Below are 18,914 nucleotides of genomic sequence, written 5' to 3'. Positions count from 1 at the left end.
TTCTGCATCTGTATCTTTTGGGGTACATCATAATGACCAGTATTAAATGAGAATGAAGGGAACTCATCTGATATATTTTTAAAAGCTGCTCAATGCACATAGGTTGCCCAGAAGGGTGTTTCCAGGCTCAACTGTTAGGTGGACCTCAGCATTATTCTGTTTCTGGGATCTATTTTTCTGTGTCTTGTTCTGGGGGACAAAAATCTTTCTTTGTAGCTTTAATTCTGGCACGAGCACAGGATTGGCACCATGTTATAACACATGTACCTTAGCAAGACATGTTTGCAACTAGTCCTCCAGCTGCTACTGTATTAGCCTGTTCAAGTCTTTTAAAGATAAAACTGCAGATGGCACCACCTTGATATAGGCAGAAGTCCCTTCATGTTGAGGTTGGTGTGTCTTTATGCCTGTCTAACAAAGGTAGGGCTAAGTAACATTGATATTTAATAATAGCAATTTTAATCGATCTATGAAGAAGATAAAAATGGTAGATTTGTTGCAGTGTATGCTTAAAATTGCTGTTTACTGTGTGGGTCACACTGAAGTTGTTTTCATGATGAAGACTTACTGCAAACATCTTGAAGCAGAGAGAACTGAGCTGAACAGAAAAAATGGCAGTGGTGGTTCTGTTCTCAAGTTTGGGAGTGGTTCTGCAGATGAGTCCCTCCTGTTGAACGCAGAGTGGAACAATATTATAAAATGAAAGCATAGCCAAACCAAACAAAAGGATGACCATAGGTCAGAAAGATAGCGGGACAGTATAAAGTGCTCAACAGGCTTTGTCTTAACTGGATTTGAGTGAGTAATTAAGCTGAACCAACAGTCTTAAAAGGACTTAAAGATGACCTTGAAACAAAAAGAGATGGAGGGCAGAGAGCTAGTTCCATATGAGCACATTAAAGAGCTTTAAAATGGTATAGCTTGGGGGGTTTTGGTAGGAACTGACTAAAATTCCTAGTGTAAATTTATGTGGGGCAGCCGAGTAGAATGATACCCTTGTATCAGGATTTTTTTTGTTATAGATTTTAATACAATCTGTATTTAAAGTTCTTAGATACTTTGCAATATTGATAACTATGATAGCAGGCTTTGGGAAAGCTACGTAGGTCTAGAATGGCACTACTGAGAGAGCATTGCTGCTGCCTTTTTAAAGACCATCTACTTTCACTTCTTTACTGGAAGCATTGAACCTCTGTGTTGGTTTGCCTTAACAGTATCTTCTCCATTACTGTGTTTGCCAAAAGAACTTTGCAACTCTCCTTATCTTTTCTCCTGCAAAGGACTCTCTAAGAGCATTAAAAAAAAAAAAAATCCTCATGCTTGCAAAGATAAATAATCTGATTAAAACCAAATAGAATAATATGTGAAACTGCTAGCAAAGCATTAATGTTACTTAGTGATGTATATAAATATATTTTCAAAGGCACCTGCCAGACTTTAGATTTTTCTTATATCCCATCAGTAGGACTTCTAAGGGGAAACAAATGACAGCAAATATAACGGTTTCTCTAAAAAGAGAGATTTGCTATGAGTAATAAATATCACTTGGAGAACATTGTCTCTTTATGTAATGTCTTAAGTGCTCTAGTTCAAGATTTTAGCTCTTTAATAATGTCATTTTACAATTGATTTGAATGCTACCAGAAGTGTGGCTGCTTTATCTGCCTATAAAATATAGCACATGTTCCACCCTTGTATTAGCTTTAAATCTAACAACGCTGTGTACCCAGGCTCCCTTAGCTAAATGTAAATTTCATTAGAATAGCTTCTCCATCTTCAACAATTTACTTAGTGCCTTGTGTCATGGGTTAAACAATTCAGTTTGGGTATAGTTTCAGAATACAGTACGAATAGAAAATGGTGACAGAACTCTTTTTCTAAAAAGCCTGGGGGTAGTTCATGTTCTTAGTGAGTTGTTTTAGATAAGGGGTTGGCAACATATGGCCTGCTGAACCACCACATCTGGCCCACAGAGCCAGAGGGTTTTGCCATGCTAGAGCTGGGCAGTAAGGAGCTTCACTAGGGATAGACAGCTGAAAGCTGCCTCTGCACTGCCACTGCTTCTCCCCACCCCATGCTTTCTCCCCCCTCACACCCATCTGGCTGCAGTATGGGCTCAGCTTTCAGCCATGCCCATGGAGCTGGGGGGTAGGAGAGTGTGTGAAATAGTGGCAGGCAGCAGCAGGCTTCCAGGACCTGCTCGTGACTCAGTTCCTTGCTGTCTGGAAACTGCATTCACATCCTGCTGTGGCGGGGAGAAGGGGATGCTGGAAGAAGTGGCAGCATCACCTGGCCCTGTTGCTGATGTGCAGGGCAGGTGGCTTCGGTGGCACTATATTGAGGCTAGGTTCTTCCAGCCACGGCTTCTAGAGGTCACCACGCAGTTTTAGTTTGTTGGTAAAGGCTTCTTCAGTTGGCTACAGAGTGCCCTCAGAGGGATTTATGTTAGTTAGTAATGTGGGAGCTACTATATTTACCCAATTACAAGACAAGGTGTTTTTCCCTAGTTAAATGGTCGGGGGGAGCCCCTTTTCTTGGAATCGAGTATGAAGTTGTGGGGGCACAGGTTGCAGCTCTGGCTCTGACATGGAATTGGTGCTGGAGCTGCAGCTGCTGCCTGCTGCCCTCCACCTTTGCCCTTCTGCCAGCTGCTGCTACCAGTGTTGGCTGGGGCCACAGAAAATTTGTTCTATAATTCCAGGGTGGAGCAGAGACAGAGCCGTACCAGAGCAAGGGGAAGAGATGTTGGGGTGGGGAGGTGGGGAAAGGTGCGTGTGCATGAGGGGAAAGGACCAGGGGTCAAGCTGCTTGTCTTCCCCCCCCCCACACACACACACACACTACCTGCCCCCCTGCTACTGCTTTCTCTGTTGTAGCAATGTGGGGGAAGGCAGGGACATGAATTTAAGATGACCCTCCAATAATTAAATTCTCTACATGGCACAATTTTCACGTATAGGATCAAAATATTTGGGGGGGGGTGCCTTGAATTCATGGTCATCTTGGATTTAGAAAAATTAAATCAGGAAAATTTAGCCATTGCAGAAAATGACGATCAACAGGTCCTCTATAAGGCAGACAAGGGTGGAGATTTGTAGTGTGTCAAGAACGGCCGGGGGGAGGGGGGTAACTGCCTGCACTTGCATTGTTCCTTGGCGTTAAATAAAAGCTAACCTGCCGTAGTGTAGCCCTCTTTAGTTTACTGTGGGGTAATAGGGTGTGCACTGACAGTCACTGCTGAGTAACTAGTGTGCTGCAAGTTTCTGCCCTTCTTTACTCACCAGTGCCCGAATTGCTTTTTCCTCTACCCTGATGTTCACTGTTGAACATTATGGGCAGAGTAAAATGGTTTAATTCCATGACAGGAAGTATGGGTGAGACTTTGGGTCCTTTTCCAAGTGCAGGCAGCCCACTTACTGCTGTTCTAAAACAATTGACAGGGTGTGGTTTGCTTTGGCTTTTTTGGAACGGGGGTTATAAGAAACAGAGGTCACGTCTAGACTGCAAATGTACTGTGTCTGGCACTCTGTTGTCAGAGATGCTGCCTTGCTCTGCATGCACAACTGTTAGAAGCAGGTAGCCTGTCTGTGTGGCATTGAGGTGACTTGCTCAGTCACTAGAGAGTGACGGTGCAAATTAGCCTACTCCCAGAGTTGCGTGGATGTGGTTGGCTATGCTGCTGCTAGTTGAGAGTTAGACAACAGTGTGGTATGTTTGAGGACTTTACTGCTGAGCCAACAAAAATTTTTTGCAGTTGCTTTTTGTTTCTGAATATTACTGCAAATTCTAAATCCTGTCATTTTAACCATGAAAAACAAGGTGTATGTTTTCAAAGTTCAGAGATAGAGAAGTATGATTGCTGAAAGAGGGAAGAATAGCTACAAGGTTTAGATGACAGAGCAGCCATTGATTTCAGTGCACTTAAAATTTGCATAAGATATCATAAAACATGGACATCTATTACATAACATCAATATTATAAAACAGTCTGCATCACTAGCGTGGACAAGTATTGGATTACACAGATTAAAAAATGTTTTCATTTGTTTCCTGAGAATTAATGTTTTTCATTGACTGTTCTTAACAACAAAATAATTCAGCTGAAACTTTTATAAAGAAGGTTTGATATGATGCATTTTATAGGTTTTGGGTGACTTTTTAGTAACATAGGTCATGTTTGAATAATCTCTCCACGTAGCTAAGTGTACTAAATTGAACTTGCTTGTTCAGTTATCTGCAGTAGATAGTACTTAAATGGAAGTGGGACTTTCTAAACGTATGACACTGGAACGGTGAGATGAGCATGAGTATATTTGTAACTGCATAAACCGAAATAGATTAAATATTAATCTACCATCTGTTAATTTTGATTTATCTTTTATTTAAATCCCAGGATAAGTAAATGTTTAGTAACAGAAATTGCACACAAGTCTCTATAAATTCCTGTTTCAGTACAGCTTGAATAGCTACCAAGTGAAAGCTAAAAGCACCCATTATAAATAAATTTGGGGCCTTCTTCCCTCTGTTTCGTCTGTCCCATAGGTGCCTGAACAATTTGCTTTTTCTTGGATATCTAAACATTGTTCCTCATAATCACTAAACTTCAGGAAACAGAAAATCATATTTCTACCTGAAGTGTTTTCTTAGTATGTCACACCAGGCCATAAATACTAGATGAATCTTTCTTTGACCCCTAAAAAAACCAAAATCTGCTGTGGATTTGACTTCCCCATCCTGAAATTAGTTTTGTGCATCAGAGTGTACAGTGGTGGTGTTTATAGTCTAAAAAAACAAGCAAGAAAAATCCCCTCCAAAAAACAGCATTACTTGCCGAGTTTGAGAAATTGTATTAGTTGCAGTCAAAATAATGTTTCATGTTAGGAAAAATTAAATAGGACTTTGAAAGGTGTGGGGAACTACCCTAACTCTATTTTAATAATCATGGACAGAAAGAAACAAGTGGGGTGTGTTAGGGGAATTTTCCTTTTAATGAACAGATCTGAGAGTGGTACTGTGATCTGGGATCAGCTGAGACTCTTTTTACTTGACAAAAATGTGGTGGAGCTGCATGTATGTTGAAATGACCATCTTATCTAGTAAATTAATAAATGTTTAATTATGTGGACCTTTGTGCATCTGTTTCAGATTTCTGATCGTCTCAGAGGTGGCAGTGAGGCACACCTTTAGCACAGGAAAATGAGTGAACTTGACCAATTACGCCAGGAGGCTGAGCAACTGAAAAACCAAATCAGAGTATGTATTAAACCTGAGTCTATTTAAACCATTTACACAGTGATATTTATGCTGTCTGTATCCATTAAAGAAGAGGATGGGACATGGACATGCATGTCTTGTTAGATAAGTTGAAAGTTTATCACTCCATTTCAGAAGTTGATGCTCTGTCAGTGTAAGCACAGGTAGCTATAGAAAGATGTTTTTAGGTGCTCCACTTTCCAATGAGTCTTCGTAGTTTGAATTAAATAAAGCTATGCAAAATGGTATACATGACCACATGTACTCGAATGCAAGATGAGCTTCCCCCCCACCATTTTAATATAGGTGGTGGTAGGGGTAGAAAAAGCTCCTTGTCTTAGATTCAAATATGAGGCAGGGTGGGGGGTGAGGGGGCAGGATGAGTAGCTACTGCATCTCCAGTACCAGTTGCCCTGCCCTCTTCCCCACCTGCTCTGCAACCACTCCAGCTCTGGCTTGCACCAGCCTGAGGCACAAAGCATGTGTGCCTGCTCTGGCCCCAGCCTGGCCCTGACAACAGCTTGAGTCAGGGCCAGAACTGCCACAGGGCTGGGACTGGAGCAAATGCATGTTCTATGCCTCAGGCTGGAGTAGGGCTGGAGCAAGGGTAAGCAGAGTCTTCGTGGGTGGGGAGAATAGGGACCTGAGGTTGCAGGGATGGGGGGAGGTGGGAGAGGTAGTGGGAGAGGCAAGGGCAGGCAAGTGGTGGGATGAACAGGTGGCAGGGGAGAAGGGGGGACAAGGAGCGGGAGTCAAGCCCCATTGCTGGCCTCCCCTACTGTCCCTCCAACACTTGCCCTACTGCCTGCCCCTCTACTGCCTGTTTGCTTTCTCTTCAACTGTTGTCTTCTATACTGTCTGCCCACCAATTGTTCCCACCCCTGCCGCTGCTTGCCCTGCTGCAGTAGATGGGGAGGATGAATTTAGGATGATGCTCCAATAATTAGATTCTTTACAATGGAAAATTACAACGCTTATAAATTGTCCGTGTATAGAATATAATTATTGGGAGGTCGTCTTGGATGCATATAAATATGGTATATTTAAAGATTTAAAAAGTAATGGTGGAGAGTCTGCAACTTCCCTAGGCAGTCTGTTCCAGTGCCTCAATGTTTTAACAGTGAAGTTTTTCTGGATTTCTGATCTAAACCTATTTTGCTGCAAGCCATTGGTCCATGCCTTGCAGCGAGAGAGAGAGAGAGAGAGGATTTTCCTTCTTTATGGCAGCCCTTCAAGATTTGAAGATTGCTATCATGTCTCCTCTTAAGCACCTTTTCCACAAGCTGAAGACGGCCCTTTCCTTCAACTTTGTGTGGCTTGCTTTCCAAGCCCTTGATAGTTGTTATTGCCTACCTCTGGACCCACTCTATAAGTTTTTCATGTCCTTTTTAAAATGTGGAGTCAAGTCAGCAGTACCTGATGAACTCCGTGAAGAACCCAAGGTACTGAAGGAATTGGCAGAGGAGATCCTAGTGCCCATGTCTCGGTATATGCACAACATATTACTGCTTTATTTTTAGTACATTTCATAAGGGATTCAGTCATCTATCACATACTGCCGAGACCTTATAGGCTCGCCTTTTTAAAACTGAGCAGAGAGGGATAGTTAGCTACATTAGTCTGAAGGCCAGCAGAAAGCATGGTAGAGATGCACCTTATAGACTGACTAACTATAATTAAGGGTCTGCCCAACTCAAGGAGGCAGCCAGCCAATTTTGTGGGCAGATCACAGGGCCAGCTGTCATTTTCATGGGTTACTGTGGTGAGCACCCCCCCCCCATGGCTCTGATAAGCTGGGGGGCCCCAATGGTCCCACCCTTTGTTGCTGATTGGCTGAGGGCTATCTGTCATGCAGCCCTTGCCAATGATTAGTGGAGAGAGGCAGGGTCACATAGCAGGCAGTTCTTCTAGCCAATCAGCTGTGAGGGGTGGAAGTGGAAGCCATCTTGCCTGCTCACCTTCATGCCTGCAGCCCCTTTCATGCCAGGCTGCACCCTTTTGTACCAGTGGGAGGACGACTGCTGGCTCCCACTAGGGAGCCAACATGTTATTTTTAGTAAGTTCCTTCCCCTCCCCCCAGTGTATTTTTAGAGCTCACCCAATTTCACAATTTCCGTGAAATGTGCACAGTCATGATTTGAGTAGGTTCCTAACTAATTCTGATTCAGTTAGCCTGTAAGGTGCATCTCTACTCTGTCTTCTGCCTTTCTAAAACTGTGTTGAAAAACTGAAAGAAGGCTGGAGGCTCTTCCGTGGCTCTAAGATTTCATCCTCTTGTAGACGGTGGCATACCATCCCCACCAGAGTCGTTATGTTTCCAGAGCTCTTAAAAATACTTAAAAGATTCTGAAGAATAAGTTAGTGCGCTGGATCTAAACTTGCACACAGTCAGTCATTTCAACCCTTGTTCTTTCCTGACTGCCCTGCTAGCTCAAGGTGTTGAGTGCCAATCACTTCAAATTGACAGTAAGTACCAGTTGGCTGATATGTTTTTTTCACTGGCCATCAAGGATCTCTACAATGGAGTGCAAGTGGTATCGTGGTTCTGCTTCAGGCACATGTTAATACCATCTCTGTAAGATGGCAGTTTGAAGCTACCCTCTGACCCTTATTAAACATTGTGCTTTGGGTTTAGTTGATAGGTCAGGTGCCAAATCTGGAAAAGCAGCTCTGCAGTCACTTAGACAGCTGCTGATATTCCTCACTTCCATCACTTTGAGGGGAAGCTGCTTCATACTAAACTAGAGTGAGTCTTATTCAGACATGCTCATAAGAATGGTTATTTATCTTACAGTAACTGGTAGGCTATAAAGAGGTGGGACATTTAACTTGGGCTACCTCCTGGCTTTCCAGAGACCTCAGCTACCACATACTTTGTGAAAGAATTAGAAAGGATTTTTGCTGCTTCACTCTATATGCCCTTGCTTGAGAGCACAAGCAGGCACAGGGTATAACGTACAGGTATAAAATGCCTTATTGTGCTCATGACCCAACAGTGGGATTTTTTGACAGAAATATATTGGGAGAGCCTAGTCACTCTAGGTAAGTAACTGCTCATTGTGATCAACAGAACTCATTCTCTTCATGAACAGAGTTTGATTAAGGAATGAGCATGTTAAAAGAGATCTTACAGTGTAGTGGGTAAAAGTTTCCTGTACAAAAGGAGTGTATATTGTGCTATACCAGGCAAATGTGCAAGTTTTCTATGAATATAGTACAGCCTTTATGCCAGCACAACCATAAACAGACAAATTTATTCATATGAAAGAATTAGTTTAGTTGCTTTTAGTTTTGTTTAATGTTGTCATCAAGTGAGTAAGAGCAGAGTAGTGGTTACATATTTAAGATTAAATCCTGTTTTGAGAACTTAAACATGTCCTATTACGTGTGTGCTTTTGAACAAAGTCCAGACAGAATAAAGAACTTGTTTGGATTGTTGCCAGATAGCATGGGTGTAGTTTCATGGTTAGAGAAAACAGATAGAAGAGACCGGTCCATTTAATTTCCGTAGAGCAATGCAGGGCAGCTCTCTAAAGTAGATCTTCCTCTGGTGGGATTTTTTTCCCTTTCTAGTTTTAAATCTTAAGCAGTGGACCTTCAAACACTTCCTTGGGAGGCAGTTCTGCAATCCATGCCATCACAACGTTCATGTTTAGCCTAAAAACAAGTTCTGTAACTTGGTCAAGCATGTACTACACACAGCTTTTTTTTTTCTTGGCTGGGTATTTCCATTTTGTGGATAATGTTCCATTCCCTTCTTAATTGCACATACTTGGCTCTAATCATCTCTTCCTTTTAAAAAAAAAATCAAATCCTTGTCTCTCATTTGCCATTTGTCAATATTTTTGGTAATGTCCAGAATTGGAAGCTTTAGACCAGGTGCACTTGCATCAGAGCTATATAGGAAATGACTGCTTGTGAGTAGTCAGCTAAATTTTGCATTGGCAGCCTTTGCTTCTAATCAAAGTCTCTTTGGTGCTGCCTCTTCCCTGTAAGGTGAATGAAACCTATTCCTGTTCTGTATATTGTGTATGTTGAATTCATGTGCTGTTGACTTCCTCTTTAGATAATTGATGAACATCTTAAATAGCACCATTTCTTTTTAGATGTGCTTGGAACTACATTCAATAACAAACTCAAACTATTGTAAACTTTCACAAGATGAATAAAATTGCTGAGTCTCTCTGAGCCGAATCTATCTGTATAAATAACTATTGTGCAGCAGCTCACAAATTATCCAGTCTTTTGTGTACATAACTAGCTTAAGAAACTAATATCATGTTGTTCCATCTTCATTCATTTTATATTTGTTTAAACATAATAAAATTGATCTGTAATAAGGAGACTTCCTGCTTTGCTTTTATAAGCAGATAAAAAAAAAAAAAAAAAAAAAAAGAGGCGTGGAACCTGAAAAGACATTGAACCTTGGCTAACATTTACTGGCCAAGTTAAGAGTGCTGTGCTTTTCAGCTACTTTATTTCAGAATAAAAAGTTGTCAACTGTTTCTTAGCTCTGTAGAACAATTTTGTCTTTAAAGAAACAAAAAGAAGCTATACTGTATATTGCTACCATTTTCCAGTTTTCATTTCAACTTCCCAGTATCTTGCTTTCCAGGTCTTGACTTTCCTCTAAGATGTACAGAATTTCAGCATTAAGTTTTCAGGGATAATTTATTATGACAGAAACGTTGAATAAAATGACATGCTGTGAGCTAAGAGAACTTCATTTTGAGGACTAAAAAAATTGAAGATACTATTATTTTTAGTACCAAATTGGAAAATCCCATAGAAATGTATAACTAGAGTGTGCATTAGAATTTGTTGAATGCTCCTTTTATCTGCTTGCATAAGTATGTAAAAGGCCACATTTCAGATAGTGTCCTGTGTTTTATTAGAGCTCAGATTTGTTGCTGGTTTTCAGTAGTAGCTCAGATAGTTTCAAGATTTGAAAATGTGAAAGTGCCCAGCCCAGTCAGTTTTATTTTGAAACTTGGTACTAACTATTCCTTCTCACCTTTGTTGAGGAAGTGCAGGAATTACCCTTTCCAGTAAATACAGGTTTCAGTGGAAGCACTAGACATGCAGCACTTTGGCAACAAAGTCTAACGTGGTAGGTTCATCTTTCACTGTCTTTCTTTTGGGTCATGACGACTAGCTGATGTTCCAAATTCTTGTTGTTCTGACGCTCTTGAGTAATGTTGCAAATAGAATTTCAGGATAAATAGTCTAGCAAGTATCCAGCTATCTCTGATGTGTGATCTCCAACTCTTTGTTGCAGGATGCTAGAAAAGCATGCGCAGATGCCACTTTGGCCCAGGTAAGCACTCTTTTAAAACGCTTGTGTTTTCTCAAGGGTGTCGCAGCACCCTGAGGTGCCGTGAATTCCTTTTATTGGTGCTGTGGGGTACTGCACAATATTAGCACTGTTAGGCGTGCAAACCCCTACACACAATTTGCAAGATAAACCCAGAGATTTCAAATAGGAGTCCATAGTGTCAAAAACATTCTGACCTGAAGAACTGCTCGGGCATTTTCTATGCTGTGGCTTGAATCTAGAAAGGCTGAGAACCACTGATGTAAAAATGTAGCTTCCTTTTGGCAGAACTAAGGCGTACAATGTTGTGTTGGAGAGTCTTTTTCTGGTGGCATTTTCTTACTTGCCACCTTTTATGGTGCAACATTTCTCAGAGGACGAAATCTGTTCACACAAAGTGACTGTATGCTAGTGATGGGCATTGCATAAGAATTCTAAGTTTGGGAAATGGCCTGATCTGTTAGTTTGAACACTAAGCTTTCTTGACATTTTTTTGAAAAGAAGCAGAGTTCTTTACTCAAATGCTTTGGCTAAATAATTTCGTTATGTGGAGACAGGACAAGCATGCAGACATTATCCATAAAATGAAGTTATAAACTCTTTTGGATCTGCTGTAATATACAGTTGTTAAGTTATTCAGCATATTACTGGAAAGTGTTGTATGCTATTTTTTTAGCCGGTGCCTTCCTCTAGGCCAGGGAGGCTATTTATATTAAATTTAACTAGATAATGACAGATGTATTGTTGACTTTGTTACTTTACTATTCACTTCCTCAAATATATACTTTGCCTCCAAAAGTTAGATACAATGTTAATGTTATAAAGTTGAAAACGTTATGTTCAGAAAGTGCTGTCTGATGCATCTAAATTGAGTTCATTTATCTCTAAAATGCTAGCCCATCTAAAACATACCGAGAAAGCTGTACAGGCAACCCCTGCTTAGCACCCTTAATTGGTTCCTGAAAAACTGAGCATTAAGTGAAATGTGTTAAGCGAAACCAAAAGTATTTGATGACCCAAGATGGCGACCACAATTGTTTTTAATGACCCAAGATGGCGACCATGAGCATTATAATGAAACTCGCTGAGTGCTAAGTGAAATCAGGTATCAATTTAAAATGAGCATTGTAGCAAAATAGCGCTAAGTGAAACAGTGTTAAGCGGAGGTTGCCTGTATCCATAATCCTTCCCCATCAGCCAAATAATACATTATTCTGTTGGGGGGGGGTGGAGGAAGGAGAGGAATTGAAGTTGCTGTTAAAACCACATGTCAGAAGATAATGACCTGGGATCCAGGTTTTCCATTTGTGATGGTAAAGCATGGTAAAATATGGATTTTCTCCTTTAAAGGAGAAAAATGAGGGAAACTGTGGGTTTCCCCTTCCAGGTTGGCAGAGTTCCAGCCTTCAGGGGGTTGTGGGGAGCAGAAGGAGGGCAGCCAGGTAGGCCACAGCATGTGCGTGTGGGCATGTACACATGCACATGGCCGCCAAGCAGCCTGGGTAGCAGCTCCCATGGGTAAGTTGGGGGGGGAGGGGGAGGGCCAGGGGAAATTGAGGCCCACATAGTGAGGATGGGAGTTGGGCAAGGTGGGGCTGCTGCCCAGCTCAGGTGGTGAGTGGGGCTTGGGCCCTGGGGCCAGAATAGAAGGCTGCAGGGCCCAAGTGAGGAGCAGGATGGTCGCAGGCAGCTCATCCAAGGCAGAGGGAAGGGGGCTGGCTCCCTGCCACTGCGTACTCCCTGGCAGCCATGGGGGGCACATGCCACCCAGATTTGTGTCTAGGGGGTGGGCTGCCTGCTGGGGGCTCCCTCCCATGCTGCCCTGCCCCCAGGGCCTCCATAGCCAAGCGTGCAGGATCCAACACAGCAGGGCAGAGCGGGGTGGGGAAGCTCAGTGCCACCACCGCTGGGAGTCGCACGCTGCTTTGGCAAGGTGCCCCCTGCCTACCTGGCAGCAGCAGGGGTGGTGGCACTGGGCTTGTGGCTGCAGCACCCAGACCTGCTGTTTCCCAGCCCTGCTCTGCCCTGCTTCACCAGGTCCCACCTGCTGGGTCACAGAGGCACGGGGGAGGGCAGCAGGGTGGAAAGCCCTGAGCCTGCAACCCATACCCACCCCATGTAGAAATCTGGGGAGCACGTGCCTCCCATGCCCCACCCGGGGAGTGTGTGCAGTGGCGGGGAGCCAGCCCACAGCAGCCAGCCCACATTCCCATGGGTCCTGCTTTGGCCATGCCACCTGCAGAGGAGGAGAAATTGGGCTCTGCTCTGCTCTGCCACAGCAGCTGTTGCCTTCTAACATGGAGGTTCTGATTTTTCCATAATAATAAAAAACAACCCCCCCCCCCCCCCAGTCAAACCAAAATTTATAGATATTTAGAATCTTATTTTATTATAGTGATTGAGGCACTGGTGGGCTTCCACATATATTTACAATTTTAAAGCTATCAATAAAACACTGTGTTCAACTGATAGCTATGTATATAGTGGTGTTTCATTTTAATCATGGAAAAACACAGATTTGTGGGCTTTTAATCAGTGAATGCGGGTCTTTATCAGAGAATTTGCCATTTGTAAGCTGAAAAAACCAGGATCCCTGATGCTACCTAAACAAAACTGTGGCCTGAGAGTTTGAATTGATTCGTTAGCTCTCTAGCAGGCTTGGATAATACACTTGCCCTCTTAAGGCATCTCCAGATGAGCACAGATAAGCAGTGCCACAGATCTGTCTGTGACACTGCACCCCGCACATGTAGGGGTTCCTTGCACTGCTAATTTGTGGGGGTTGACGCTGGGAGATCCCTTTGTCAAAAAAACCCTGCACCTTAAAAACGCATGGCAGCACACATGTCAGTAGTGGCTGTAGCCCCCGGAGGCCCTGGGGACCCCGGGTAAGGCTTCTGGGGCCAGCCCAAGTGCTGGTCCCACTCTCCTGTAGTCCACCTGGGGCAATGTGCCATGTTTCAGAGCATGTGTGCATGGTCATTTCCTGGGGACAAGTGGCAGCAGCACATACTGTGCCGCTGCTGTTTGTCCCCAGGAGAACAAATGTTCCCACTTGTGGCAAAGCTCCCTTAAAGGGGTATTGTGCAATCCCATTTCTTTGTAGCTCTGTCTGCAAAGGTCAGATAAGGGGTTGACCCTCCCCCAAGGAAAAACAGTGTTTGTGATGACTCCAGAGTACCACATAGGGCAAATTCCCTGGCCCCTTTGTCTGCATCGGGGAATACAAATAAAATGTATAGTGTACCCTTTTGCTCTGTCTGTAATGGCATTTCCTAAGTATAATTGCATTAATAAAGTACCGAGTTTTAGGAGAGTAAGATAGGTGCAGAATTAAGGTGTATAATAACTTTATCATTTTAGATCACAGCCAGCATTGATCCTGTGGGGCGAATTCAGATGCGCACTAGAAGAACGCTGAGGGGACACTTGGCTAAAATTTATGCAATGCATTGGGGGACTGATTCCAGGTGAGTGGCGCTGATTCAGGAAGATTTGTTCTTGGGTTCCACGAAGCTCCTTGTTGAAAATGTTTGTTTGTGTGTAGGATGATACAAACTCAGTTCTTTTATTTCAGGTAATGGCTGTAATGCAGGGGTGGGTAGCCTGTGAGTAGATCTGGCCCACCAGGTGCCTGGATCTGCTTTTGGCTACCCCTGCAGCACTCCAAATGGCACCAAGTCCCTACCACTCATGCTGAGGCAGCACCAGGCTCTCACCAGTGCACACTGTCTGGCCCTGGCCAGTGCATGCAGCTTCTATTGAGACTGTTCCAGGTGTGGCTGCAGCTGGGTATTGCTTTGCTCCCCCTGTCTTCAGCAGTGGCTCCTGCCCCTGCTGTGCCACACCATGCCAAGCAGCTTCCTGTGGGGTTGTTCCTGGTGCAGCTGCAGCTGCGTGCTTTTCTCCTCCCCCTGCCTCCAGTGGCAGTTCCTTCTCCTGATCTTACCTGCACCATGCTGCACGGCTCTGGGCAAGCAGATTCAGCCGGGCAGCTCCTGCCCTAGAGCACCTTCCCCTTGAAGGTGGCCAGAAGCTAAAGCCCTATGCACTGGGGCAGGAGCTGCCTGACTGAAGCTGTCAACCCGCCTGCCAGGAGCAGTGTGGCAGGGGCAGGAGTAGGAGCTACCACTGGAGGTGGGAGAAGCAAAGCAGCACATGGCCAGCTGCAGCTGCACCAGGAACAGCCCCGCAGGAAGCTGCTCAGTGCCACGCGGTGCAGCAAGGGCAGAAGCAGGAACCACCCCTGGAGGCAGGGAGAGCAGAACAACACTTTGCTGGGCCAGGGATAGCATGGAGTGCCGCACAGGTAGCATGGTCTGCTCTCCCTGGGCAAGCTCTGCTGTACATACTCCCTCCCTCCCCTCACCCATAGCAGGCTCCTGGGACCTAGTATCCAGGCAGCCCCTACCCCCCACGTACGCATGCATGTACCCTCCCCTCCCCACCAAGGGTCCCAGGTCCTGGCCCCCAGCCTAGAGTTGTCACCACCCTGCAACCAGGCCCTGTGATCCCAGCCTCGCCTACCCTCCCACTCCTGAACAATGCTTCCTGCTTGCCCACAGTCCCCTAGGGAGTTTGGTGAGTTGTTGTGGTGGAAGGGCCAGGATGGGAGGGGGTGGTGCTGACCTGGTCTGTGACAGCTAATCAAAGCTCCCCATGTGGCCCTTGGACCCAAATAATTGCCCAGCCCTGCTGTAATATATGAAGTCCTTTCTACAAGAGTGAATTTTAAGATACTATGGCCTTTTTCCAAGAGCAGGGACACTCTTACAGGTGGAGCTGGTTACTTCCTTGAAGTTTTATAACTGAAGTTTCTATTCTGGTCCCAAAAGAACTTAGCAACACAAAATGTCACTCTTTCATTTAACTTCCATATTTTTGGCATCAGAATCTAAATTCAGTTCCAAAACATCAACCTTTCTTCTTGCCTGAAAAATATACTTGTGGAATTCTAAGGAAATCTAAAGATAGAGTAGATTTCATGTCTGGTTTCAAAGGTTTTCTTAAAATCGCTGACATTAACATTCAGAGATGTAGTAGCCCTTCAGAGAGATCCAGACACTAAAAATTAAAGTCAGCAGTATTACCTACTGTTAATTATATCTTTAGAAGAACTTTAAAGTACACAATAGTGAATAGTCTAACGTCAAATGCAGAAACATGGTATTCCCCAACCACAGGAATAAGTGAATTAGTTTTGTTTTTTAACCTTCCAAATTTGGGAGCTAGTCTACCTGTATGTAGAAAGTACTTTTCTGGATGCCAGATGTCTCTGTAGGGAGTTCTATTAGTCTAATGAGTTTACTTACCCAAACTTGAGCAAAGTTGCTCTAAATCACCATATAACATCCTGGTTCTATGATTATACTTAAGGCAAGTTCAGCAAAGTGCTTCTTGTATAAACAACAGGCTTGCTAAATGTACATGTAAAAGAAAAGTATTCTCATGTATATTTTGCTTGTACTTTCTGAACTTCTCGGGGTTAGAAGAGCAACAAGTAAATGGGACAGTTCTATAGTATCTGTATGTTATTTCTTAGATGTAGTGTGTTTCATTGTTAATTTGTGGGAAATTATTTGCTGTAAAAGATATTTTAACAGCATGACAGGACTAAGATTTATGATGGTTCCAATGATTCTTTGAAAACTGACCACATTAAAATCCTCAGAACTTTTAGCAGTAAGATTGTGTTATACCACTTGAACAAAACCAGGCGGAAACTATGCTAAGCTAATTCTGATGTCACCTCCAAATCATAGATAATATGTCCTGGTTTTTATCTAAAAATCTTCCCCAAAATGAAGAAGTTGGGTAGATATTTTTGTGATGTCCATTAAAATAGTTTTGTTTTTAAAATCTTACCTTGTAATAAAATACCATACGAAATCTGTGAATTAGACTATACCAGATGAGTGACATGGGGCCAGGCCACTTTGGTCCAGTACTGGGTCCCAAGGTCTTGTGCCACCTCTACCTGCTGGGATCAGTCCCATATGTTAGGATCAAGCTCCAGACTGCCCCTGCTTAGCAGTGTATGCCAGGATCAGGTCCTGCATCACTCCACCTCTCCAATCTAGAGTACACAGCCATGGCACATAGGTCTTCCCAGTCCATCAAAACCACATAGGTCAGATGGCGTTGGGCCCACCTGGGGGTTGAATGCTCCTACACTAGACATATGTCATGGTTCAAGTATCTAGAACAAACATAGTATAGTATAAAACCTCAGAGTAGTGTAAAACTGTCCCTATACAGTAACCTCATCTTTAGTTTTGTATAAAATGGCGATCTCAGAGCCATACTCAGGAGGGTGGCTTAGTGTTTGCCACCATTCTAAACCCAGGACTACTTGGTCCCTTTTTTAGTTCCTCATTTTATAGACATTAACATTTCATCTCCCTTTTTATGCGTTTTCTCTTTCAAATTAGGTTTGAATTTGAAAACGCTTTTTGGGGAAACATGTCTTAAGTTTTAAGAAAATAACAGTACTAAAATACCTAGAAGCCAAACTGGAGACAACTACCCACAATAACTGAAACAATTTCAAGGCAAAGATGTTTTCACTAGAAATAATTTATAGTTTGTTGTCAGGAGCTTATATTAAAGTCACAAATTAAGTTCGAGTAGCAACTTTGACTATGATAGCAATGTTCTTTCCCCCTTTTTATATTTAATTTGTATTGTCTTAATATATTGATTTCCCCCACCCCCACAATGAACACAGTATAATACTCACGTAGAGAGAACAGTACTTGTCCCTGCCAACTTCTTTAAGTTGCCTCTTAAAAGTTGCCAGATTAGTGTATAGCAATGATGTCCAGCTTCTGAGTAGACAGGACCCTCAGGCGGGTCACAGGTCTCCTGGGCTGATTCTGCATGGTCTGTATATGTTGCTGCATGGCTGGAGTCCCCTCCATCCGTGCATACTCCACCCAGTCTGCTGTGGAGGGGCACCCCCCACCTGTGCTATTCCAGTGCTACCATGCCTTGCATACTGCTGTGTGGTTCCCTCCCCCCCCCGTTGCATGCAGCCCCATACCTTTCAGGGTCCCCCAAGACCTCTAGCTGCAGACTCCCATAGCCATGGAAAATGATCCACCCCACCAGTCCCAACATGCTGCAGCAGAAGTGGGAAGAGGGATGAGGAGGAGGCCAGAAATTCTGTAGGCAACAGTGGTGGCTGGGAGGAATGATGCCCAGAGGCCACAAATTAACCACTCAAAGGCTACATGCAGGCTGCCAGCTGGACAGCGGTCTATAGGAAGGTAGCTAGATCTTTGGCACCATACTTCTGAACCTTGTAAGATGTGTGACCAGTCTCCTAAACTGCACTACCTCTACCAGGAACAAAGTAATTGTAGATGAGAACTCAGTGTGAAATGTTACACATTTAAACTCCAGTTTAGCTTTGTTTCCCTAATATAGATAAAAGATGCACATGACTGGCTCATGCCTGAAACCTGAATCTTTTTTTTGTTCTTGGAGTAAGAAAACCTAGTTAAAAAAAAACTTTGAAAAATGTTCCCACTAAAATGGAACAAATATTCCATTTTACTATAGTGGTTTATTTAAGGCTTTATCCATAGAGAAGCGTGTGGGGGTTTTTGCAGAGGAAATGAAGGGAATAAAACACCCTTTCCTTGCAGTCTACCCTTCAGCTTGAAGGGTAGATTACTTTGCTATAAATCCAGTTTTCTTTTCAAACTGGTTGTAGCTCCAGGATGACCTAAGATTTTATTTGGTTTACAGTATCAAACCAGTCCCCTCCCTCTTTATTTTTCCCCCAACTTGTTTGAAATCTGGACAATTAGGAGAAAAAAGGATTCTATGAACCAAGTAATTAGCTGTGCTTATCTAATTTTACTGAACCTATCACTGATGCTTAAAGTGTCAGTGCATTATTTTACTCTGACGATTATTTTCTCTGATTTCTCTTTCACTGTGTGTGTGTGAGTGAGAGAGAGAGATTATTTGCTGGGTATGAAGCGGGGCGGGGGGGAAAGGAAGAACTCTTGGGTCCTTTTTGCATACCCTCTTTATTAAAAGAAGTCTTCCAAAAATGCATGCTTTAAGATAAACAAGATAAACTCCAGAGAATAAAATATGTATCTTTAATAGATTACTGTATTGTTTCTTGGCATGAAAGCAAGATAATATAGGCTTTTAATAAGCCTGACTGCATATTTTCTCAATTCCCTTTCCTCAGATTTTTTTCAGATGCTTGCAGGAGAGTGAACAGCCTGTGTTTTAGAAAATTAAGACTTCCCATTTCAGAACAGACCTTTTTTAAGCAAATCAGAATTTAAATGCAAGTCAATGAGTTTCTGTAAAACTGGCTTACTCA

At 43.2% G+C, this 18,914-nt stretch overlaps 1 protein-coding gene across 2 annotated transcripts in view; it reads left to right on the top strand.

Annotated features, from left to right (window-relative positions):
* Window positions 1–18,914, top strand: part of GNB1 (G protein subunit beta 1) — a 93,472-nt gene that overhangs the window by 49,893 nt on the left and 24,665 nt on the right. For both annotated transcript variants that reach the window (XM_090023419.1, XM_090023420.1), the window contains exons 3-5: window positions 5,146–5,253; window positions 10,532–10,570; window positions 13,931–14,037. In XM_090023419.1, coding sequence (XP_089879545.1) covers window positions 5,197–5,253; window positions 10,532–10,570; window positions 13,931–14,037 — 203 coding nt within the window. In that variant the 5' untranslated portion in view covers window positions 5,146–5,196. The remainder of the gene's footprint in view (window positions 1–5,145; window positions 5,254–10,531; window positions 10,571–13,930; window positions 14,038–18,914) is intronic.

Source organism: Crocodylus siamensis, chromosome 12, assembly GCF_052110815.1.
Source record: "Crocodylus siamensis isolate JL-2025a chromosome 12, ASM5211081v1, whole genome shotgun sequence".
Lineage (NCBI taxonomy): Eukaryota > Metazoa > Chordata > Crocodylia > Crocodylidae > Crocodylus > Crocodylus siamensis.
Note: the sequence above shows the minus strand (reverse complement) of the source record. Positions and strands in the feature narration are given on the sequence as shown.